The sequence below is a fragment of the Tenrec ecaudatus genome, chromosome 9, assembly GCF_050624435.1.
Source record: "Tenrec ecaudatus isolate mTenEca1 chromosome 9, mTenEca1.hap1, whole genome shotgun sequence".
Lineage (NCBI taxonomy): Eukaryota > Metazoa > Chordata > Mammalia > Afrosoricida > Tenrecidae > Tenrec > Tenrec ecaudatus.
In genome coordinates, this window is record NC_134538.1 from 89,523,856 (window position 1) to 89,550,991 (window position 27,136).

Sequence of the window (27,136 nt, forward strand, 5' to 3'; positions counted from 1 at the left end):
GAGCCCTCCTCTGGTTTAAGTATGTAAGAAATTAAAGATCACCGTGGCTGTGTCAGGGGCGTGGGCCTGACGCAGCGGATACAGGGGAAGGACTTACAGTGAGCTGGGATGACACCGCTGGAAGTCCCAAGGTGATGTTCGGCAAGGAGGGAGAGGTATAAAGACTTAGCAGGTTCATGGAATCTTCGTGAATAAGAATGCGCTGCTGAGAAACCATCTGCTGGAAGGAAAGCATAGAAGGAGAGTCACTGCTTTTATTGTAGGATTTTCAGATGTCTGAAAATTGGCTCCAGGTTAGCCTAATGATGGGCATATTCAACTACCTAAGTAGTCAAGCATTTATGTTATGATTTCTGAATCCAAGAATTGTATGTAAAAAATAAAGTATGAAAATTGTCTTCATCATTATGTAAAATGGAAGAAAGAGGTTCAATGCTCATTGTGTAAGAACTGTTGTTTAAAAAAAGGCAAATCGTGATGCTTGGCTACCTGTCATCTGTTGCCAAAAAACAAAACCAGAAAACCATGTGATTGTAGTAATGAGAGATAAACTATGCATGTGATGCGGCCATGGCCATTATTTTCGTGTGGATTTTATCAGATTTTACTGAGACATAAGACTTTTACACAAGGAAAATCTGAGACTGAATCTCCTGGTATAAGACTTCTATAATCATTATTATTTCCCTTGTCAATATACATCTTCATGAATCGACAACTCTGTGATGCTTAAAAACAAACAAACATTCCTATTCAGAAAGAAAAGTAAACACTCTGATAGAACATTCGGAGCTCCCTACTCCACAATCGCCTTCATTTACATGGAAATGCCCCGAATATTAAGGCATCAGTGTGCTTTTTACAACAAATGCTGGTTTTAACTCCAATAGTAAGAGTCATGTTTTCCCACATGTGGCCTAATATGGCTGCTTGAATTACATCTTCTGTTTAACTCTTGCTTCCCTCCCAGAACTTTTATACAATAAGAGTTACAAAGGTCTTATTAGACTAAGGAACTCTGGCCTGATATGGTCCCCAAGGGAACAACGTCCCTGAAAAAGAATACTCCATGTAACAGTATGACACAGTGACTGCTTTCTTCCCAAACAAAAAGCATATGGGACTCCAATAAGAGACCACCTCCAAGAGGGATATTGCACACACGGGCTTTGACTAAAGTAAATATAATAACTTGTCAAGCATGTTTGGGGGAGCTGTAGATTTTCCCCTGCACAAACCTGGGATATCAATTAACTGGGGGAAATATCATGTGCTAATACAATGCGACCTCAGAATGTCACCGAAGAGTGATGCTCCAGCAAACACAGGATGTTATTCCAAAACATCACCTCCACCAGACGTTTGTTTGGAGATGAGTCCAAGCTTTAACATAATGAGAGCAGGAGGTTAAATGTGGAGTTTTCTCATCCAAACTTGGAATTCCAAGCAACTCTATCCCCCCACCCCTCCTTGGGAGACACTGAGTCCGATATTTGTGCATGAAAATGAGGTATGCTGAAGTCGTTGACATTACATTAACTCGCTGTGCAACTGTTCACATAATTAAAATTCCCAGGCATGAAGATAATTTGAAAAGATGTTATCGTACCTAAGTATAAAGTTAAAATTGTGTTTTAGAAGTTGCTGACAATAGTTTCCTATATTCTGTACAGAAACAGATAAGCCTCTGTTTCACTTGCAAAAGTATGCCTTGAACATAACATTTAAAATGCAGACTATCTACCTCTTTACTAAGAACAAATAGAACATGGAAGAAAGTAAAAATACTGTAGCTTATTGGCAGCAAACAGCAATTTTTAAAAAATCCCATTCACTTTTTTGCATTTATAGAAAACAAATCTAAAAATAGATACTTAAAGCCAGTTGTAATCTCCATTCAAGGATGTATTCGCTTCTCCCAGAACTAGGGAATGACACAGACTGGAAATATTCCCGGGGGTCCATGGACCTCACAATGGAGCTTGTCTTGGTGTCCCGGGCAGAGGTTCTGCAGTGTCCTCCCACCTCATCACGGGGAGCAGGAAACAGAATGTCTTTGCAGATGTCCTACGGACAGCAGCACGCTGGCTGCTCCCGTGGGTGTGACTAAATGGAGCTGGGACCATGCTCACTAAAGAGTTGCAGATTCCCGTAGTTTCATTTTCAACAATAAGAAAACAGTCTGAATTTGGACTCTGCCTCGGTTCCTGGTAGCTGTAACCTGGTAAGCACTTGACTATGGGTGGAAACCCACCCGAGGTCACTTGGAAGAAAGGCCTGGTGATCTACTTCTGAAAGGTCACCGCTTTAAAAACCCTCTGGAGCGGTGGTCCTCTGCAGCACTGGGGGGGGGGGGAGGCATCATGTACCGCCACCCACTCGATGACAACAGAGGGTTTTTGTACTGTGTAGCACGCCCTGGTGGTTTTTCAAAGGTTTGCCGATTCTTCATAGATACACCCTAGCGACGGTTAGGTTCATCTTACAGATGAGGACACAGTAATTTCAGCGGTCATATTCCCCAATGGGATCAACCATAAAGCTTACAAGTGTGACTTGTCTTCAAGGGTTGTTGCAAACTACACACCATCCTGAGTCCTGGGTGGAGGGGAGAGAAATCCTGATAGGTGTGGAGAAAGCGGGGAGCGCTGGAGAAGAGGAGGAGACAAACTCAGACCCCTGGGCTTTAGAGGAGTGGAAGTGTGCACGGGGAGCCCACTGACAGGCCTGGGGACTGCAGGTGTCAGGCTCGACACGTCCTGAAGACCATTCTCGAATTTCCCGGGGAAGCACAGTTAAGCCCTGTGCCCCACACGCCCTGTGGCTGGAGTGGGTTGTTCCAATCGTTTGATTGGTACAGTATCACATCATAGCCCTTCAGGCACTTAAGAGGTCACTTATCTTAAATCTCTCCATTACAGATAAGAAAGAAGTCTGTTGATTTTCAAAGTCTGCAACGGTAAATAACCTTACACAACTGGGGATCCATCCTCAGCTAATATTCTTCAACATCAGTTTCCCTCAATGGGGCTTTTGGGAGGAGCCATCAACCCGAGTCCAGGTGAATGGCTCTTAGTGAGACTGTGGAGCTGAATTCTGCACCGTAACACAGTATGTACAGAAAGCCCAACAGACAAATAGTGCCGGACTCATTCCAGTTAATGACGAACCCCGAGCAGGCCGAAAGTCGCGCAACTCAGCACTGTGAGTTCACAAGCCTGTTCAGCCCAACGCAGGACTTATCCAGAAAGCAGTTTTTGAAACTTATCCAACCGTTAAATCAGAGCTGAGTCAAGATGCCAAGAGTTCCGTTTACAGCATGGCAAAGATGATTTCAAACTGAAACGTTTTCAGAATCAGAAAGTTTTTATTAGATAGATGTGACATTAAGGTATAAATGATGATTACTTCACAAAGCATTAACGAGGAACTCCTCTGTGTTACATTAATGGTGCTGGGAGCTGGGTGCCCAAGGTGTCTTATCCCAAGCAAGTTCACCTCCTAGGAGGTGCACAGAAAAGCAGCAAGCTCACTCTAATGGCTAGTGAGAACTAAAGTACAGTCAAGGCACTTCAATGCCATGGTGAAGGGTGTCCATTTTAAAGCACGCTTGAGGGGTACCAAGAATTTCACCTGAAAAGCATGATGTTGGAAAGCGGTATAGTGTATCGATTAAGTCAAGTGTTGGAGAAGGGCAGGTCCACTCATGTATTAATCAGGGTCTTCAAAACATTATTCGATTTCTTTCCTTCATCAACTGATGGGGAATATGCCCAATTCAGATGAGCACACATACATACATGGAAACATTCTTTGTGAAATGGATTAGAGTCCAGTGCATTGTGACTCCCTGTGGCCCTGTCGGACAGCCTGGAACTGCCTCAGAGGATTTCCAGGGCTGGAGACCTTTTCAGCCTCATCTCTCTCCTGAAGAGCGGCTGCTGGGGGTTCCACCAGGGACCATTCACTTAGCTGACACTCAAGCCTGTCATCACTGTGTCACCAGGCCTACCTATCTAGGCACTAAAATAAAAAAGCTAGTTTTCATTAAAAGACCCAAAACTCTCTTTTAAAATAATGTGTAATAGAAAAAAATAGGAAAATGGGCATTGCTAGTAACCGGCAGCTATTGAGAAGGGCTTCAGACTAGAAATTCTGGAATGAGATTATGCAACAGAACTGAGGAACATCATTGTCCTATGCCGCCGCGGTCCAGAAAGCCTTTGGCTAAGAATTTTATCTTCAAGAAGTTCTCTCACGAGCTATAAAGGGATGTCTAAATGGAATACATTGAAGTGGTTTCTTGGTTTGTTTGCTTTTGAGAGCACGCAGGAATTGGCGAAAGCTGGGCATAAGCTTGGAAAACGAGAGGCAGGAAAAGCAGAGATTTACCACAGTGAACTGCGCGATTGAAAACAAGCCCTTAGAGAGCTGCGTCCCTAACACAAAGACTGCACCGAAGAGCAAAGCCTTAGGGAAAAAATGAAGAAGCACGTTGAGATATGTATGTCATGAAGCACACCGCTACAAAGCAAAACAAATAAACACGTATGACCTAAGAACCCATTTAAACAAAAATATACATTGTGCAAGAGGGAATGACGATCTCTCAGGGCAAGACAGTGAAAGTGGGAGGAGACAAAGGAACAAGGACAAGGGAGGAGAGAAAATAATATAAAGAAATGGATGGCTTTCTCACCCAGCAGGAAGAGAAGTCAACTGATAATAAAACATTAAGTAGGAAAGCAATGATGACTATTGAAGAAGCACATAGGAAAAGTGGAACAGACAATTCAGAACCCTACAATGTACCCAAGAGTGAAAAAAACACACAAAGTTTTGATGAGAAACAGTCTAAACTAGTCAAAAGTGTGTGCCATTGCATTTTACTACTTACTGTCTCGTGACTCTGGCCAGCTATCTCCCTACCCTGAACTAAGGTAGCATGAGTCAGTGTTTATATCTCTGCCTAGCTCTATCAGACAACAGCCATGCCTCCTGGAATGACTTCCAAACAGCTTCGTCCCATCAACCACTTTGGCCTAAATCCCCAAATCTAGGTTGTTTCGGCAGTAAAAAGCCTCTGAGCTTTCATTTTCAAGGGACTTCAGATGATATATTACTATGATATGGATGGGAGACCAAAATGAAATCATTATGGCTTGCTTTGTGTTTAAAAGGCATTGATGTATTGTTAAAAATGTTGCTTTACAATACTGACTCATATTCTTCCTAGTAAATGGTTATTTTGTCATAGCAACCCCCTTTCCCTGAAGGGGGGGGGGACTATGTTTTATTTGCTGGCATCTAAAACCATCGCTCTACACCCACTCAGAATGAAGCATAACATTTACAGCAAATGACACAACAACTATTATGAAACAATAGGCAGATGAGTCATAGGAGATGGGGGTAAAAACAAGTGACATTTCAGTTGATTTTAAAGCACTTAACCTTATTATTAGAAACCTTCTTTAAAACCATTTGTATCTGATGATGAGAAAAAATTATTTAAGTATAGTTTCAGCATAGCAGAGCCAGGCACTAATGTTCAAGTAGAAATAAACCAGCTGGCTTGGCTACTGTTAAAACAGCTATCAAATAAATCTACCGAAGCTAATGTCACGGTGTTGATATCCATGGAAACATATTGGCAACCATAAACCCAGATGATGAATAATAAAGTAAGCAGTCAGGTAAAGACATCTCTGACCGGAGGGCTTCAGCACCCCAACCAGGTTTACAAATAAGTCAAGCAAGGAGCCCCAACCGTCTGAGTCCAGGGACAGAGCAGACGTAAGAAGTAGACGCAATGGAGCAGACGTGGCCAGAGCAGAGGGAGACACTCTCTCACAGGAGAGCTGCTGGCTTGAACACAAACATGCTAATGAGTTTTCCCTCCCAGGGTCAGCCCTGATAACAACAACAGAAACTGAACTGGTTCCACACCTCACCATTTACCACCCACCTTCACATCTCTGTTTTCTGCCAACCAATCTGTTGCACTAGGTAGTCCTACCGTGCACGAGGTAAGGAATCTGAAGTGCGGGGACTTGGTGCTTCTGATGCCTGCTGACAGGGCTGGCAGTGCTGGCGGAGTTACTGTGTGCCTTCTGAAGCAAAAGCTGGTCGACATTTGAACCGCCTTCTTTTCTTTCCTGAGATCGGACCCAGTGAATAAATGTTCTTTCTACTTTTGTCTCAGTCTTTAAGCTATGATATATATTTTATATATAAGTGCACGCACGCGCGCACGCACACACGGCCTCAGGAACTTTGAATGTAACCTATCTTCCTTTCCCCAAAACAACAAAATAAACAGAATCCTATTTATTTACATAATCCCTAAAGGGATTTGTTTCTATTTACAGGTCATGGATTAAAGCATTCTTTAGAATATACATTGCTCTACTACTGAAACAAATAATCAAATGGGTCTCTTTTGGAAACGATGAAGTATATAACTAACATGGATAATTGATGCAAATAATCTGTCTGCTAAATTTATTTCTGTTCATGTGAAAGGATAGACATATTCAATTCTAAAGGGTTGGTCATCAATAACGGGCTGAAAAGTATGTTTGGTCTCTTTACTCTGGTTTTGGTAGAAGCATTTAGTGTGACAAAGCTTGCATATTAATTTGCTGACAGTCTTGTTCTGAATTCTGCTGTCTCCCCACCTATCCAATATGAACTACAAACGACATTAGAGGTCTCTGTAAATACCATGCAGTAGAAAACCACATGTTAGACATCAGCGCTGATTTTTTTGTTCTGGGCCACGGAGAGGCTACCCATCAGTGCATAAAGGTCTGTCCACCTGGCCCTTTGGTTCACAGTTCAGGCACACAATTAATTCATTATGAGGTAAGTCACTGCTTGCTTTTGAACTAGTCTTTCCTGCTTCAGAGGTGAATGTCCAGTCACTGACCTGAAGAAATACTTCTTTCAAACTCCATTAAATCACATTTCCTTCTGTATTTTTTTTTTCGTGGTGAGGGGAGGGGGGCAGGAAGGCTTGCAGTGAAATATGTTTAACAATTTGATGGAGAACTGGGCATCTAAAGAGATACTTGTGTCAGTAAAGACTTTAGGAATATAGATTAAAACTATACTAATGGACTTTTAAAACTTACATTTTCCTATACATATATTTTTTTGAAATGTAAAGATAAATTTCACGATCTAGGACACATAATGTCATTTCAGTCAATGTAAGTCAATGAAATTCTTGGTTTTTTCATTTATTTTTAACCACAGATATCTCTATCTTGGTTGTTCTTACACATTACACTAAGTCCTAAAAGAACTAGTACATGTATTTATAATGAACTGATATCTATCTATCTGTCCTTATCTGTGGTAACCATAGTAACCCTTCCTTAAGACGGAAGGTAACCCCAATGCTAAACTGTGTGTTGATCACCACGTACGTGTGTGCCATTTTCTCTTTCCAACCCCGATGTTTTAGACTCTCCACAATAAGTGCGGATCCCTTCTTTAAAAGGAGATATAATGGAAGTCCAAAGAGTTTGGGAACTATTTGTGCCAAGTTGTTATTTCCTGGAATCTAATTAGAGAGATAGCTAAAGCTGATGAAAAATAAGAGAGGCAATGGCCCTTAATAAAAGTCCAAGCAAGGGTCTAATAATCCTATTTACAATTTTAGCTGTGAATGTACGTGAAGTACTTGGTTAATCTGGTATCCTACTTTAGAAACAAAATGGACAGAGAGAATGATGGACAAGAGGATGGGAAGAAACAAGAAGTAGAAGAGATGGACAGGCTGTATCTGCTGTTCTTCCAATAGTTGAAAGATGGTCAGGAGCTACGAGTTGATGTTGACCTTGATGTTGTGAGAGGCCCTGAAATCAGTTCCAACTCTTCATGGCCCTCTGTCCAGTCGAGGAAACCCTGCCGGCCGGCCTCGCCATCACTGCGGTTGGAGCCCGCTCTGGCTGGCACTGCCAGTCCCGTTCCCTGGGGCTCTTTCGCTTTTTCATTCCCTTCTCCATTACCAAGCACAGCGTTCTTCACAAGGACTGCCTTCTCCTAATAAAACGTCCGAAATAGATGTTCCACTTACTCTTCTTAACAAATCATTTGAGGCACAAATTTTAAAATTAGAGGGAGGGCATCTTCCTCTAGAGAGGATTTACATTTGTGCTTCCCAAACACCTGGAGATACAACAAAGCTGAGGCCACTTTAACCAACTTCACAGATTTTGCTGCTTACCATGCCGAGCACCAAGATCGCTCTGTGTGGTGAAGGGACAGGGAGGGAGGAGAGAAGCCATTCAGGTGGCGAGCCTCTGCACCTTTGGTATCCCCACCTAGTGTCTGGAGAGTTTCCTATTAGATTACCATCCTCGGTCAGTACAGGGCTTCGTTTGGTACCTCCTGAGTTTGTGATGTCACACAAATCAAAGCTCAAAACTTTAGAATGTAGACTTCACCAGAAAATATACACACACAGATCTATATTGTTTATATATTACATCATATACGGTTTATCACATATACATATTTACCCAATGTCTTCAGTTTTTATCTCTTTCACATCTCCATTCATTTGTATTTGGCCTTATAATTTTCTAATGTAAAAAAACTTCCTTGTGTGTAAATAAGATTACAAAGGAATAGAGTTATGCCAAATGTAAGGACGGCTTTGTGAAAACTCAGCAGGACTAGCTGTCCAAAATGCAATTGGCTGTCTCAAGAAACAAGTGGAAGTGTTTGAGGAAGGTCACATAGGAGTAAAAGTTGAATATTCACATGTTTTGGAAGCTCTGGCTGTAATCTAAGAAGCAGAAACCAGTTCCATTTATTCTCGAGGCTTTATAACAAGGAAAAAAAGAAAGAAAAGAAAAGGAGATGAAGAAGAATGTCGCAGTGAGACATTCTTATGCCAGCTCTTCTGTGCAGGAGCCTGGTGGAGGCAGCAACAATGACTGACTTCAACACATCGGATTCCTGCAGAGGGCTGTCTCAGGCAGTGGTGTCTGCTGAGCCCGATGCAGAAACTACATAGCCAAATGTTTGCAGACTCCTCATTGGTTGGTATAAGTCATTTTCTACTTTAGACGCAGATCATTCTTCAAGGACAGAGCTCATCTTTAATTACCATTGCCAGGCAAAACAAGTGGCCCACAGTAGGTGTTCAATAAACATTCATCAGAGTGCTAAGGAGCCATGGTGGAACTATCGGACAGGCTTCAGACTGCTGAGGCCACGGTTCCTGCCTCAAAGCAATCAGCCACTCTAAGCAAGAAGAGGAAAGCCATCCGCTACCATGAAGCGTCTCCGCCTCCAACCTTCTATACAGGATCAGGAGTGAGAATTGATTTGATGGCCATGAGCTTGGATTGTTTGTTTGGCTTTTGTTCCTCAGCTATATCCACACATTGCAACACTCTTCGGATGAAATTAATAAGAAGACATTGTCTAGATTATCCTGGGAGGTCTGCATGTACTTGGTATTACTTATTGATTGCCTACTGAGTAGACGCTATTCTATTTTTTAAAAAAGAATAATTTATAAATTATCAAGGAGGCATGGGTGAGCGGGGCTGGGAAGGTGGGGGAAAAATGTCAGGAGCTGATGCCAGGGACTGATGTAGAAAGACAATGTTTTGAAAAAGATGATGACAACATTTGTAAAGATGTGTTTGACAAAAAGGATATATGTAGTGATTGTGATAAGAGCTGTAAGAGCTCTTTTAAATTAAAAAACAAAACCAAACCCCAAACTCAAATCTACTGGGCAGTTTATATGCAGGGTCACGGAGAATGCTTTCGTTGGTGACTTTACTTTGATCTTTTTCGTATTATGATGGTCATCTCAAGTTTATAAATAAGATTAGGCTTAATTCTAAATATTGAAAACCTATCATAAAATAATGAGATTAGATGGCTCAAATCTTCAATTAAAAATATAACTCTTCATGAGGTGGTTAACAAATAAGCTACTTTTTAAAAGGGTAAAAAGAATAAAGGTCTTACCTCAGCATGAGGAGTAGGTGGTAGAGCTGTGGTCTCATTTTCAGTAACATTCCCGGTTGGCCCATTGTTTGGTGAACTGGGACCAGACCCTGGAGAACTGCTACTAACTGAGGATTCTGAAAAACACCATGGAGTACAAATTTATTTATGACCCGCATACCACGATGAACTTCAGTTCAAGTTAATAATATAAACGTATCAGACATTTTAATCTTTTTCCATAGGTAAATGACAAGCATTATTCACTAAATACCACCAAGTACGAAAATCACTACAGCATCTCTGCATTTTCATAGCACTTCCCCTGCTTGCACTACTCAACAGAAACAACAACGCAGTAGTCACTAGTGTCCATGGACGAGCAGCTACAGAGTTGAAGTGTGGTGTCAATGTCTAAGGAGGGGAACAAGAGTAGGGAAAGAGACTTCTCTTACTTACTGCTATGCTGTAAATGCCACCCCCCCCCCACCACCACCAAAAACCCCATAGAAATGACGTACTCAGTCAAAGTCAGAAAAATATACCCTTACCACCCAAGGCCCTAATGTGGTCCTGGTGAGATTCCCCAAAATGCTTAAATGTGCTATTAACTGTGCTTAAGTGAAAATGCTAAGGCTATTACTCATGCTAGCTCATCGTAGTCAGAGATTGTCGACACAAATATGGTAGAATACGAACGCCTACTCGTGGCCTTGTGCACCAACGGACGTAGCCTGCTCAATTTCATTTCCAGAAGATGTGAAGGTGTCCAGATTTAATATGCAAAGTGCCAAACACCAATATGACAAGAGTAAACTTCATTTAGTCAAATTTTGTTAACGGTAAAACAGATTATCCAGAGTTCACGTCTTATACTTCAACTTCTGAAAGGGCCAATGTGTTTACTAAAGCAATTAATTCATCAAAATACAAGTCATCTTATCAAGCGTTGGCCAATTATTGATTCATCTCTAATAATGTCCCTATCACATGCCTCTTATTATGATCGACTTGTTTCCTTCTTAATCTTGTTAACCTATCCTGTTACAAATGATCTTTCCTCATATTTCTCAGTGATCTAGGACGTTTCACGATTTCCCTCCGTGACTTTTCCTTTACGCCTCAGGATTGTTCACACTCTTCCTGCTCTTCAGAGGCTCACTCTTCTCCGGGGCCAGCACACTTCCCCTAGCGGACTTGCTCACGCTCTCACACTTGCCTCTGGATCTTCCTGCATGGATTGTCTTGAATCGCCCTGCTCCTCTCCATAGAGATGCATGCTTATAATCCCTGCGCAGTGGCATCCTCTCACTGTGTCCTTCAGCCCTAAGTATTTGGCTTCCCCACAAGCAGCTAACAGTTCTCCCAAAACCCACCAGATTGGAAGGCCTTTTCCACAGCAACATTCTACACCTCTTTAGCCTGTCTTCTTATCTGACTTCGATCATTTCTTAAATCCACCAGGCTTTGTGGTCATGGCTAATTTTCTCTGGTAAAAGTGACTCAATATTGTGATAGCAACGGTCATTTCCAGGCAGATAATTCTTGGGGAATGAATATTCCTCCCTTTTAATCCTAATCCCGAACTCCTCTGGTGTTGAAAAATGTGGTCAGTGTTGCATGTATGTGATCTCCAACGCACCCAATACCAAGTGTACCCTGTGTAGTACGCCTGTTCGTCTTATCACCTGCCAGAAGACTCGTTCTCTTTCTTCTTCCTCCTGAAGAAAGAAGTGAATAGATTCTTAGAATTTCTTATTTGCTTTTCTCTCATCCGTTTTCAAGTGCAATCATCTCAACTGAACGCTCCATTATTTCCGTATGGACTGTAGCAAAAGCCTCCTCGCATTTCTGAGTTGCTACCAACACATCCCGGATGGCTCACACGGAGGCAGTTCCCCCGTTGCTGTGCTTCAGAGCAGAGCTCAGCACCATCGCCACTGTTGTAGCTGTGAACTGGCATCACTCAAGGGCATGCCACGTCGTCACTCCTGCCTGCGTTCCATGCTCTGTCCAATCAAATCACCACTCTGAAGTGAGTGGCAGACATGTGCCCACTTCATGTGGTTTTACCTCCTTCCCTTCACGTCAAGTACCTCAACAAGAAGTTCAATCCCAGATTTAAAGTTTACAGTCTGATTCTGATTCATCGGCTATGTTTTTTGTCAGGGAATCAGAAATCCCAGTTTTCATGTGATGGTTTAGTGTCTCTCTTGGAGCCCCTATATTTTACTGAAATATTTTTTCTACTCAAGCGAACTTCCATGGAAAGAAGTTCAGATGGATCATCCTATCCACATCCTGCTTTTTCCATGGACTGTGGGGTCCACAGACTCTGGGGCTTGAACAAGTTATTGAGATCAGAGAATGCTAAAGCACATCTGGTTCACTGCCTTCCTCTCTGGGTATCTTGCTGCTATTTTTATTAATCTTCTTTGTAAAAAGCAATCATTGCCTCTTTTTACTTTACTTTTTCTTTTAACTCATAAAATGCACTTAAACAACAAAAACCCCTTAGAAGATCTTTTTTTTCTCCCTGACTCTATCTTGTTTTTTCTATTTGATACAGTTCTGATTTTTTTCAGAATATAATGTCTCATATCCATAGCTCATCTGTTTTAAAAACAATTTTTCTTAGAAATTTCTCTCATCCACTCTCAATTCAACTCTGAGAGCAGACTAAAAGCACCCCTTGGAGTTTCCAAGACTGTCCCCTTTTCCGAAGAACATGGGTACCCCTCCCTTTCTCCATGGAACAGCTGGTGGGTTCAAACCAATGACCTTTTAGGTTCGCATCCGACAGTTTAGCTACTGTATCACCAGCGCTCCTTCGTAGAATATGTGATTCGATTATTTTATGAACAATTTAGATATTTTTTAATGTAGCAGTCACTGTGATAACCAATCAGAATTCAGGGACACACTCTTCCATGCCATCGCACCAGATTTAATCTGGCGGAAATTATCAATAATTTCCATGGGAAAAACGTAAAGAAGTGGTACTGAGGGACTTGGAGCATGAAGGAAAAAATGTCACGAAACAACAGAGTAGAGAATCCAGTAGGGGAGCTGTGGCTAACCCAGGGTGTTCCAAGGCCTATCAATTTTGAAGCCTTCAAGGTGGGCTGAGAAAGGGATCACAGTAACTATTGAACTGCTATGGTGGTCACTGCCAAGTTGTTGCAAAGTGTTGAAATTCAAAATGAGTTCCTTTCTATCACATGCAAGTCAGAAAACAAAGGGACATGTGCTCATATGAAGACCATCGTGTGTCTGGAAGTCCAGAGCTCTTCAGAGACAGTGGGACTAACTGTACCACATCCACTAACATTACCTGCAAGTTTCCCTGAGTCCCAACTCATTGGCCAGCGACATGCCCCTCACAAATGCACAGTCTCTCTTGAATTGGTTACCTTCCCCTTAGATGAGTTACTCTTTCATAAAATTACGAAAATGCTTTTATTTAACTCTAGCAAAACTCCGATAATTCACAAATTTTACAATCAGAAGTAACTATAATTTAGATAGCCAAGAAGGTAATTTCAATGGCAATGTGAGAAATAAGAAAAGGTAACTAACTGGTCATTGTGGAGCAAACATTAATTATCAATCAAAAAATGGATAAGAGAATAGAAAAGACATTGGGACACAGAAACATAACCTTAGATAATAAGATTCTAAAGGGGGGGGGAAGGCAGTGAAACAATAGCAATATGCATGGTTTTATATACTCTTCAATGTTTTTTCTCACGAGGAAATCCACATACCCCTTTCCAACAGAAAACACAACAAAACAAAAAACAACTTCCTAAACCTATTCACCTCAAGACCACTGGTAACCTGCACTATGCTTTTATAATAACTACACACAGGATCACTTCAAAACTCCCATGTTCACCATGTGCCTCTTTTATGAAACTTGAGATTTTCTGAAATACAATATCAAGAGCATCGGTGATGCAAGGTTGACTTGGCTACGAACCCAGAAGCTCTGGGAGAAAGACTTGGTGATCCCCTGGGGTAAAAATGACAGCCAGGAAACAACCGAGGAGGCAGTTAGCCTTTTGACCTGATGGTACACAACAACAGAGCATTTCTTTAAAATAGACCAATAAATGGTATTTATGAAATAGCTTACAGGCATGAGAAGGTGAACAGGATTACATCCGTGAGCGTATACAGTTTTGGCAAAAGATGTGTTGGCAAAGGACATGTCTACATTTGTATTTGGAGAACATACTTTTAGTTGTGTGTATGACTGAGCACACTGAGGGAATGAGTCACCGAGTTTAGGGACGTAGGCCATGGCCTCGGAGGTTGCCTCCATCAATTGCTGTAACAGAACCCACAAAGACAACGTTCTACACCTACCTTCCTGAGTAGTGACTGGAGTTCTAGAAACTTTCAAATGGCAACCCAAGACGTCACTAATGGTCCAGCCCTGTCCAGAGTGCAGATGAGTGAAGCAAATCAAAGACTCAAGAAAACATCTATTGGAAAGGCTGACCGAATCATCTGAAGCACCACCTCCAAAATTCTGAGACTAGAACTAAATGATGGCCACCTACCACGGCCCAATGCTCCGAGCAGGATCACCAGAAGCTCATGCACAGAGAAGAAAAATGTAGAACCACAATGACAAAAATCATACTTTCAGGTCTGGTAGAGACTGGTGGACTTCCTGACACCATGGCCCTTAGACGCCCTTCAAAACTGGAACCGTCTGAACTCATTTCCAGCCTTACTTCTCAGCCAAACAATAGAAAGGCCAACAAAGTGAACAATAACCAAAATGCAAGTGCACTGCCATCGAGCCAGTGACCCCTGGGGCTTTCTGAGACGGTCACTGTTTACTGGAGTAGAAAGCCCTGTCTTTCTCCCGTGGAGCCGCTGGTGGTTTCGAACTGCTGACCATGCACATGGCAGCCCAACATGTAACCACTACACAACCAGGGCTCCTACACAGTGAAAAATAACATCCTCTAAGAATATATTTCTCAGAATAACCAACCACACAAGGCCACAAACAATGGTCAAAAGGCAGGAAGGGGCAGGACAGAGGGATGGATTTAAACAGGACATTCAGTGAAGTGGGAAGAGGACTCTTACAATGGAAGATTACAACTAATGTCACCAAACAAAATATGCCTAAATTATTAAATGGAAACGAATTTGCTCGGTAAACTTTCACCTCAGACACACTGAAAAAGAGAAAGAAAGAAAAAAGTTAAAAGATTTATTTGTTGAAGATAGTTGACTAATTCATCTAGATTAGTGAATACATTTAATAATAGGAAACAAGTGTAAATGAATACAATAATTCTACTGAGTTTATTTCTTTAATATTTATTGTCCCTCAAAGTCAAATAGATCTTGCTGTGGTCATTAATTCTTCCCTTTAGATAAGCATATTAATATGTCTGATATGAGCTACAGACTAGAAATATTTTCTACGAAATAGACTCACACTTTCAATTCCCATCCGTGTTCTTTACATAAATACTGCACTTCAGGCATCACTGTCCAACAATTCTCTCCATACTGCCTTCCAAACTAGAGACTGTCACGGCTAAAGGGGATTATGAAACAACAACAACACGCCAAAATTCACAAACCCTGCGAGGGTTAAGATCAGACCTTGAAGAAGGAATGTCCACTGGCTGTCTGGATTGGAGTAAAACAGTTGCAGATTATAACGTGTCTCTATTGATGCAACAACAGCCAAAGGCCAGATACAGTGTCTGGCTCTAAGTACATACCTCAATACACAGTAGTCAGGATTAATATCTTGGCTGGTCTTTTTGGTTCTTGTGTCCTTTGGTCTGCTCTAATTTCAGACAAGCTACAACTGGGACTCCGGGAGTTTGTAAGACATCAGGTTGAATTTCCTAACCTGTTCACCCCACCACTAACCAGGCAGCTAAAAAAATAAGAACTCTTCCATTTGAGACTAGTGAAAATGACAGTTTCTTTCCCTTCATAAAAGGCAATATAGCCCCCTCCTGCCAGAAGTCCCAACTCACTAGTAAACACGTAAAGTCATTTATGAGTTCTGTAAATTTGTTGAAAAGTCAAGGTTTTGCTGTTCCACGAAGTTTAATTTTCCCAGATGTATTTTGGACATGCATGTCTGAGTATAGGGGAAATGTTCTTCTTGGACCTCCCTCTGCTCATTTCTGATCAAATTTCATTAAAAGTTATATTCTCCTGGTTGGCATTCCCAGAATGGACTGCCTGCTTCTGAAAAGGATTGAGGTGAGTTTTGGCATTCCCCGGTTACGCCTTGATTGACACGCCGCTCTATGCTCCATTCATTTCCTGTTGAACACAGTTGGCAAATACATCGCAAGGTTCGCTGAACTACTTGTGAGTTTTCAATATAATTTCCTTTCAAAAATATGTCTCCTCAAAGTAACGTTTACTACGCAGCAGGCACATTTACTCCAAACTACTTTGCTTCATCTCCACTACCACCGTTCGTCAGTGCGACGCTGCCCAGTCCTCAATTACCTGTCACCTCAAACATTCGCTTCTTGAATGAAGTGACAACATGCCCGTCCTTCCGCCTGAGTAAGGGGCTGCTTCTCTTCTCTGCGACTCTCTGTTTTAACCTGGACCGCACCTTCAAGTTGGGCTCAGAGGCTGGGCGTGGAGACAAAGAGAATAGATGAAAATTAAAAAAGAGAGAGCCGATGGCTCCTTTCTCTTGGTTCCTGCTCATCTTTAAATTAAACCCCCAGGCATGTAAATAGGCATTGGCTCTAAAGGAATGAGGCAGACAAATATAGGAATGATTTTTATGGAATAGGTGAAATGTTTTCCAACTTAAAACGAAATGAGAACAAAACTATAGGCTTTCTACTTATTTTCTCTAACAGAACCGAGCTTGTTAACGGGAAGTTGAATCACTAATTGTGTTTGGGTCACAGTAAGATTTATTATACTCCATCCCCAGTCCCCTTAATTCTCTCCAGGGTGAAACTCAATAACCTCAAAAGCAGTAACTTAATGTGATTTTGGAGACTCTGACCTGACTTCTGGTAATAAGAAGACACCTCTGTGGCAGCTTTTGATTGTCTCTACCATATAATTTATGTTCTATTCTGACTTCCAGAATATTTCTTTGTCAGCAACTTCTAACCTGAAACCCTGGGAAAACCTACTCAATGTAAGAGTATGAAACCCTGCGGAGCCATCGCTGAATACGCTCCTCTGTATATTCAGTGCGCAATTAAATGAAAGAAAGAACTGCAAACTCCAAGGTGGACGTCTAATGCAGGGTACCGGTTTCAAAGTACAAATATACATGATCTCAACCTGTTTATTTTCAGATGCATTTTTAAAGAACAGTGAACTTTTAGAGAAACTATACTTCATTTATGGATATAACTCAAGGGTCTCTTGTGCTGCTATTTCTTTGGTTGTATAATTAATCATTTTATTAGTTTTGAAGCCATATGGCCTTCAAAAGTTTGTGGAAAATGTAATTAAAACATAATGATTTTTTTTCGTGAACTCTTTTGAAGCCCATCTTTATTACTGCATTAGGAGAAGGGAAACAATGAATTTGTATCTGAGTAGTAGAAATAGGATAATGCTGGTAATAGCGGTGGAGTTGAAGGCCGTATTAATGATAATGATTATGAACAGTATGTGTGATAACACAGACTCACTCAATGTCTTCATTCAATATTCTAGTATTATTCTAACTGTTATTAGTGCTGCCTTGTTCAACCATAAAAGAATCACTGTGAGAGACAATACTTATACTTCGATTACATCAAGGAGGAAACCAAAACACAGAGACGTGGGCTGCCCACAGTTTCAAAGGTGGAAGAGTAAACTCAAGATCTGAACCTGCAGTGGGCTCAAGTCCTTCTCTGAAGGGCTGAAAACACGACTTCTCCAGGTTGTCTCTGTAGACGCCCCATAACAATGGTGAGAGATTTTCTAAACTATCGCTAATCATCGGCATCAGATACAATGTTACAGTGTAGCTGGTTTCTATTTCTTTCTTAAAAAAAACATTTTATTGGGGGCTCGTCCAACTCTATCACAATCCATACATCCATCCATTGTGTCAAACATGTTTGTACATGTGTTACCCTCATCATTCCCTAATCATTTGCTTTCTGCTTGAGCTCTTGGTGTCAGCTCCTCCTTTTTCCCCCTCCCTCCCCACTCTCCTCCCTCACCAAACCCTTGAAGTTATAAATTATTATTATTTTGTCATGTCTTACACTGTCCGACATCTCCCTTCACCCACTTTTCTGTTGTCTGTCCCCCAGGGAGGGGGCTATATGTAGATCTTTGCGATCAGTCCGCCCTTTCTACCCTACCTTCCCCTCCACTCCTGAAATCACTATTCTCATCATTGGTCCCGAGGGGTTTATCTGTCCTGGATTCACTGTGTTTCCAGTTCCTATCTGCACCAGTGTACATCCTCTGGTCTAATCAGATTTGTAAGATAGAATTGGGATCATGATCGTGGGGAGGAGGAAGCATTAAAGAACTAGAGGAAAGTTGTATGTTTCATCAGTGCTATACTGCACCCTGACTGGCTTGTCTCCTCCCCATGACCCTTCTGTAAGGGGCTGTCGAGTTGCCTACAGATGGGCTTTGGGTCTCCACTCTGCACTCCCCCTCATTCACAATGATATGATCTTTTGTTCTTTGATGCCTGAGACTTGATCCCTTCGACACCTTGTGGTCACACAGGCTGGTGTGCTTCTTCCATGTGGGCTTTGTTGCTTCTCAGCTGATGGCCATTTCTTTATCTTCAAGCCTTTAAGACCCCAGATGCTATATCTTTTGATAGCTGGGAACCAATAGCTTTCTTCACTACATTTGCTGGTTTATTTTTCTGTTAGTGAAATTACTTTCTTCTAAGGAATTGTATGTCAATTATTTGTGTCAAGTAAATAAAAATTCTTTACTTCTTCTCTCTCTCCCTTTCCCCCCACCCTGCCCCCCTACAACTTGAAATGTAGACTATAAAGCCTTGCACTTTGGGTTTTCATGGATTTAATTAGATTTTTCTACATTAAATGAAATAGGAACATGAAAGAAAGATTAAGTTCAGTTAGAGAACTTAGAAAATTTTGGGTTTTTTGATTGTTTTTATTTCTAATAAGGTTTTAAAAATAGGAAGTTCAGACATCAGAGTCCAGAATAGGACGCTCTGAGGGCGAGAGAGAGGAAATGTAGAGTCCCCGGCTTCCCCTTCCAGGGCGAAGTGGGGGAAACGGTTTTGAGGCTGGATCAGGGAAGATGTCTAGTCTCATGTATTAGCATAGAATTCAGACTTGATTAAAGTGTGAAAATAGAGTTGTAATGATTTACTTTAAATGACATTATATTACAAAATATTTAAAAATTCCTCTAGATATAGTAATCTTACATTTGGAAACAAAACCAAAAGACCCATTTTTTTTCAAGTCAATTCCCAGTCATAAATGACCTGAGAAGACAGAGCAGAACGTCCTCTGGGTTTGCAAGGCTGTGGTCTTTTATGAAGCAGGCAACCAGAGCACACTTCCTCTGTGGAGCAGCTGGTGGGTCCAAACCACTGACCTCGTGGGATAAACCCTAGGTTTCCCAGAGGCAGTATACATCAGATACACGATTGCTTTAAAAGTCCGTTGGTGGAGCTGAAAAAGCACTGCATTTTCAGTGAACAGATCTGAACCCGAGTCCCACCTGCCCCACTTCTGAGCGAGAGCATCCTAGTTCACTCTGAGCCTTTACCAGTCCTGCTTCATTTGTAACAAATGGAGTCTACGGTCTCCATGAATTCACAGATTTATGACCACCATGTTAGATACCAGAGAATAACCATGAAGACTTGGGCAAATGTGAAAGAGAAAATATATTTATGGAACTTAAATGATCAATACTATTGTCAAAGGTTACAAAGAGTGATGGCAGAACCGGGACTGGGCCCAAATCTCCTGAATCTCAGCTATGGCCTCCTCCTTCCCCAATGCATCTCACAAGCTGGGATTGAGTGTCTGTTGCCAAGACAAAATGTGATGATGTTTTGGAAACCTAGTATAACACAAGCATTTAAATAAATAAATAGAAAGATAGATAGATAAATAAATGCGCAAGCTGGGCAGATAGCGTTCATTCCTATGCCTGATTTGAGAATGAGCTGGAGTTATAGGTCAATAATCAATGTAAAACAGCAAGTGGCACAGAAGAGGGAACACATCCGATCTGGAGTCTGCCTATAAACTTCCACCATCGTGAATGATTCATAGTCTCCTGGATATCAGCTTCTCCAGTCAGATCAAGCAGATTGGTATTTTGGTAGTGCCTGGTGAAGTCCAGGTGCTGGAGGAGAGTATGGAAAGTATTATGGACTTCCAGAAGGACAAACAAGTATGTCTTGCCAGAAGTACAGCCAGAATGCTCCATCGAATTGGGGATGGGCAGATTTCATCTCATGTGCTCCGGTCGTGCTATTAGGAGGGACCAGTCTCGGGAAGAGGACATCATGCTCAGTAAAGCAGAGGAAGACCCTGAAGGAGATGGATTGACACAGTGGCTGCAACAAAGAGCTCAACCCTAACGATTGTGAGGAAGGTCCACGACTGGGTGACATTTCAATCTTTCGTCCATAAGGTCCCTGCGAGTGGGAATCCATGCGATGACAAGTAACAACAGCGACGTGACAAAGTCAAATAAATGTGCGTTTCCTGCCTGTTGGATGCATTAGATGTTTGGCTTTAGGTGAGTTAAACTGTCCTAGGGTGCTTCAAAAGTTCGTGGAAAGATTAAATTGAGAGATACTGTACTTTTCTGATGAACTTCTACCAGATTAGTTTCATCAGTACATAATTCACATCTCGTAGAGTTTTATCACTCGATGTTTTGGAAAACTTGGGCAATCATTATCACCATCAATTTTCTTCTTTCTTAAACTCATTGCTGTTAGTTCCACATCCCCCCAGGTAATTATCAAGCCAGTTACTGACACAGTGGTTTTACCTAGCCTGAATGTCCTATACCGAAAACCATATAAAATATAACTGGAAGCAAATAAACAAACAAAATCAAGAACAATGAAAAAAACAGGGAGAAAAACTCAGTGGAAGGGGAAGCATGCAGTATTGAAAACTGAAACGGCTTTAAAATGGGCCAAAAGGAAGATCAAATTATAAGGCTTTATCTTTGTAACCTCACTAGATCTGCAATGATTGGCTTTACCATGGTTTCTGACTGATTGCAAAGATCCTCACATTTCTGGACTCTGCTCTTTATGGGAGTCACTGTAGATTGAGTCCATGTGGGAACACTGCAAATGGATTTGGGGTTTCCACGGTCATCTATAGCTTTCTGCAAATTGAGTGCTCAGAATTTAAGTCTGATACCATCCCTCCTGTGGATTTGGATGACATTACTTACAATCCTTGGATCACACAGGTCAGTGTGCTTCTGCAATGTGGAATGTGCAACTAGTTGAAGCCTCACTTAGATGGCTTCTTATTTGAAGACATGTCTTTAAGACTCTAGATGCTACTCTTTCTGATAGCCTGACACTATCTACCATCTAGTTGAATCGTACTCAGAGGACATATTTAGAGCTTCTCAGGATCTAAATCATTATGGAAGCAGATACCCTCATCTTTCTCCCACAGAGCAGCTGGTGGTCTTGAAACACTGACCTTGAGATTAGTAACCCAACACTTACCTGAAAACCCCAGCAAGTCCCATTAACTGGAGACATGGTTTGTTTTCTTTTTAAAGGAATCTGTGATATACTACTAAGGTGTAATATAATTTTGTTTCCAAAAAGTATACAATACACAACTTCTCTAATCAAGGCCCCATATCCATTGGTTCTAGCTAAAAGTTGTGCCAGTGTTTCAATGCTGGACGTGAGTCACTAGGGTTACCAGTATCGCAGTGGTTCGGGTGAGAGCGATGATGATAGATAGCCATCATTTAGTCCTTGCCATGCTCGATAAACTCACGCCTGACATTTCAAAAAGCCCACACACCACAGCGCAGCATGACATGTACTCAAGCGGTAGAATTAATCACCTCCTATGCTGACTCAGTTTGCATTAGAGTTAATTCCATTTTTAATGTGTTGGTCTCCCCAAAGGCTGAAGATTTCCATGCCAGTAACTTACTAATGGAATGTAAATCCTTAGAGCCCCCAAAGAGATCACCAGCTGGGGAGAAGTTCTGCTTGTTTTTGAATGTATTTCATGCTCGGTTGCACTAATTGCCTTTCTATTTTTCACCCCATACCCATCACTCTCCACAACTCAATTAATCAAAGAAACGGAAGGCAAGCTATGATAGGGTGTCTGCCCATCTGAATGCATTTGCCTGCTGAGAAGATAACCTAGCATACAAAATTGATCATCATTATCTACATGAGGACAATCGATATTAAAATGAATAGGACACATCTAGAAACTTTTTCTCTGATTCACTTTACAAATGACAAGTGAAAGAAATTATATTCAAGACATTTGGGGGAAAATGCCTTAAAAGTTACAGATATTTCAAATCTGTTTTCTTAATCTCCCTGGTATAAGATGAATTTGGAGTGGAATGAATAAAGTTAAGTAGCAGAAGCACAGACTCAACTATTAGAATTCCATGAGTAGACGGTTGCTAATTCCCAGGCTCGCCATTTCAATGAGTAATGATAGGGGAGTGTGTGTGTGTGTGTGTGTGTGTGTGTGTGTGTGTGTGTAAATCTGGTGTTGTGTCATTTTACACATGCACTCCATACAAAGACACGCATCTTATTTTTTGGGAAAAAAAAAAAACTAGTCCAGACTCCGTTCCCAATACTCTTTCCCATACTAACCCTGGGCAATTCTTTTTATTCTCCATAAAAGAGCTGAATCAGTGTGGTACCACAGATCATGGTTGAAGAGCAAAGGGGCGGGGTAAAGTTCTAGCTCAGTTAGTTGGCTGTTAGAGAAAAAAATGGTATTTAGTAGATGCCATACATGTTGAGCAATGCAGTGTTAAATAAGGCCCATGTCGTTATGTTAAAATAATATAAACAAATTGAATTTAAAGAAAAAAAGCTCAGTCACAGGACAGAGATTAAAGAGTGTCTACCTCTGCTCCTAACATAGTGTAACTACAACAATAACAAAAAATAACAATGGTTTGTATCTGCTTTCCTGTTCAGTATATTTAAGGTAGATTTCTGTTCACTTTTAACCCTTGACCATGAATCATTTTCTGAGCAATTCTTTAGGCAAAAAGTTCAGTGCCATGCATCATGGTGTATAGATGTCCTTTATTCTCGTGGGAATAAACATAAAGAGTAATTGAAGAATGGCTACCATTACTATTGAATTCTCGAGCAACCTTAGTACTAGATGGACAGATGTTTACCCTAAAGGACATGTAGGAGAACCGACAGCCTACTATGCCTGCACCTTTGCTCTAAAACCACCGTCAATGTCAAGTCCTTTTGCTGTCATAGTCCTGTGTTTGCCTGTTGATCTGCCAGCCTCTCTCTTTCTGAGGCCCTGTCCCCTTCACAGTGACACTGCCTTGGGTGCTGCCGGGCTCCAGCACTCGTCCCTCGATCCAAACATACTTAGCCCATCACCCACTCTACTGTGAATGTCCTTCATGAAGACTTCACTTCCTGGAGTCATGCTGTTCTGGTCACTTCTCTCACCTCGGGTAGCAACGCAGAAATCTATGCCATATGGGAACTGTTCAACTGACTGACTATTACAATTATGAAAACACACTTTGGGGATGCAGTACACTCTCTAATCGAGTTGATTAGGAGGCAGAGGTTCCTCTAATTAAAAGTTTCATAATTAGACAGAAGTTATGTATTTTCAAAATCAGTATTCATCAAACACAATTAACCTAAAACAAAATGATGGCTTTTTTCAGCTTGAACTATACGAGTTCGGTTTTATTGAACTCTGAAATTGAAGAAGAAAATTTCTAATCGACTTCTTTTATATATACCCGTGTACCATTATGTAATTTAGAAATGGGAACCCTATTGGTTTGGTGGTGGAGGATCTGCCTGCTCAGCAAGTGGCAGGCATTTTGAAGCCGCTGAGCGGTTATGCAGAAGAAAGAGGTGTTGACTGCTTCCATGAGAGGTACTGTCTTGGAAAGTCGACAGGGACAGGACGTTCGACTGTGTTATAATGGGCCACTCTTAGTTTGGATTGAAAAGTTGGCATCAGCCTTTTCACATACAGAAAGTTAAAATGTATCTATTTCCCTGAAAATTTTTCTTCTGGTAATTAGAGACATTTAAAGTATCACATACACAGGGGGTTTAAAAGTTCATGGTAAAATGAAAGAGAAAATAGAATTTTTCCACAAACTTTTTGAAACCTCCTCATCTATGAATGCAATTTCTTAGAGAGCTGATAATACTATTGCAAATAGGTATTCATTTTCATATTTTAAAATGGACCAATTATGCCACTGTCAAGATATGGTTCCAGAAAGCATATTTACAAATGCTACTCATGTTACTGAATTTTCAGTGCTTTCTTCAGTAAAGCGTTTATTTTTGATTAAATTTATTGCTTCTGTTTATGCAAGTTACATATTGAAGACAAAAATTGGGGACAGGATTGGGTACACCGTACTAAAATGTTTTCATTTTGTTTTGTATATAAAAGCATTTGAAAATTAGAACAATATTATATTGGATGTATCCTATTTGTTCACTAAATATTATGATATTTTTCTAGACTATTATCCATTCTTTAAAAGCATTTTACTTTTTTCCCCAACATAATGAGTCATTTTCTAGGCATTCTATGTCCTGTTAAAAATGAAATCTGTGAATGTGTCATATACCATTTATCCTCATTCATATGTGAAAATGACATCTTATTTAAGCCTCTGATAATGCTGAACACTTAGGTGGTCTACAAGGTTTTGTTTTTAAATATAGCAACATGTCACGTGGGTCTGTGAATCTCTGTGAATGACTATTTCTTCGTGCGTAGGAAAGAAAAAAAAACACCCCTGGGCATTTCACAGAGTAAAAGTGAGTCTTTGGAAGTGGCTCAAAGTAGCTTTAGCCAACAATTCTGGAGTCCTGGGTGGCTCAACACACATTGCTATAGGTCAGTGGTTGAACCCTCCGGTTTGAACCCCGAAGAGGAACACGTGGCAGTGTGCTTCGGCAGAGACCACAGCTTTGAAACCCTAAGGGATGACTCTGCCCTACACACTCCCGGTGAGTGGGAGTCCATTCAAAGCCAAGGGGTTTGTTTTTGTGGGGTATGACTACGACCAAAGCGTGGTCTTCAATGGGAGCGCTGCTAGTGTGGGTGAAGACCTTTCGTTAGTGCCAGTGGACTCTTCCCTTTGCGGCCAGAGTGGGGCTCTCTACGGCTCACATGCTGGGCAGATACTGCTGCTGCTCAGTCTAAGGATGGTCCCAGGGAGGAAATTTCCGCTCCTCTCCTCCTTGGTGCTTTGTAAAGACTTACGAGAATGTCTGGTGCTCCTTGGGCAGAGTTGGCAATCATTCGAACTTACTCAGTGAAAGGGCAAATTGTTAGTGAAGGTTTTGTTTTTAAATACTAGCAGAAACAGTGGAGAAAATGACTTTTATTCTGCACCTATTTTTATTATAAATTAGGATTTTTAAATGATGTTTTAGTTGATGTCAAAAAAATGTACAATTTGGGTAGACCTAAATGACGTTATGAAATATTAGTCACTCTTTATAGTTAGCATTCAAGCTGCAATTAGTTGGTCTCGTTGTTCAACGGGCAGTCCTTGAGTACTGCAAGCACGTGGCTGCTATGTTAGACTTTAAGATGGGGATGGTGGGTCGAGTGGTCTACCCAGGGTCACCTCACAAGACACACTTGAAAATAGACTGATAAACCAGCCACAGGGAACCTTCTAGATGTACTTCTAAGCTGATATAGATGGAGTTACCAGAGCCAGAATTCATTCAAAGGCAAGTGGCAGTTTATTGTTTAATTAAGTTCAATTATAAGCTAATTAATAACAATATTGAGAACCAAAGTGAATTTCCTGAGGACTGAGAGCATTTCCGTGAAAGTGTTTGGCCCCTAACCAAAAGACTGTTGGCTCAAAGCCATCAGCCACTATGTGGGAAAGGGCCCAGAGTTCGCTCTGCAAAAATGTACAGCCTTGCAAATTCTATGGCCACTTCTATTATGTCCTGCAGGTCATGATGAGAAGGAAGCAACCCGCCAGTAGTGAGTGTGGTTTGGTTTAGGGAAAGCATTTCTAGTTATATTTCCATTGTGTGTGTAGATAGATAGATAGATAGATAGATAGATAGATAGATAGATAGATAGATAGATAGCACCTATTGCTGCTCTAAACTGCCATAAAATCCAGTCTGACTCACGATGAGTCCATCCATACAGAGGAGAGGTCACTTCAGTGGGTTCTCAAGACTGACTTTTTGGAAGGCAAACAGCAACCTTTTAGGTAGTGGTTGAGTGCTACCTGTTTGGGCCACCCAGGGATCCCACAGTGCCTACGGCACAGAATAAACTTATCTTGTATTTCTTGAATGGATTAATGAGTGACAACAGGAAAAGGGTATGTCAAGTGCTGAGGCCTCTGCGGCAAAGACATGTTAGTGAGCCACTGTCTCCTAGAGAACCATGGTCTAGGGAGAATAATTAATAGACACCCCGGCCGGCATAAACGGAGCGGAGTTGACCGAGACAAAGGCGTTTTGTTCACCTTGCACGCATGTCTTTGGTGTGTGAGTGAGATTCTGACTGGTGGAGGTGGGAGGGAAGTGTAATTCCAGGCAGAGGAGGGTGCTGGAAAGTCTAAGGAATAGAAATTAGAAATGATATGTGGTAGCTAAGGCTTCAAAGATAAGTATCAAAGAAAAATGGTAAATCATGAAATATGAACAGAAGGTCTTCAATTCAACCCCCCCCCCCCCCCGCTCTCTCTCTCTTTGTGGTGTTATCAGGTATGACCGAGGGATTCTAACTGTGAGGGACTTGACTCCACGGTTAATCATTGGAACTCAGCCAGGGACTGTGTGGGAGAACGGCCAAGCGATCTGCTTCAGGAAAGATTAAGGCCAAGAACATTCAATGGGAATGAACTTTGGATCTCACCACATAGACATGCTCCAGTCCTTCCCCTTCAAGTGGCACCCTTCGCCTTGGCG

At 41.4% G+C, this 27,136-nt stretch overlaps 1 protein-coding gene across 1 annotated transcript in view; it reads right to left on the reverse strand.

Annotated features, from left to right (window-relative positions):
• The window catches only part of HDAC9 (histone deacetylase 9), a 590,965-nt gene that overhangs the window by 35,192 nt on the left and 528,637 nt on the right, over positions 1 to 27,136 (reverse strand). The window contains exons 7-9 of the mRNA XM_075558328.1: positions 16,492 to 16,623; positions 10,003 to 10,118; positions 98 to 217 (exon numbers count right to left, since the gene is read on the reverse strand). Coding sequence (XP_075414443.1) covers positions 98 to 217; positions 10,003 to 10,118; positions 16,492 to 16,623 — 368 coding nt within the window. The remainder of the gene's footprint in view (positions 1 to 97; positions 218 to 10,002; positions 10,119 to 16,491; positions 16,624 to 27,136) is intronic.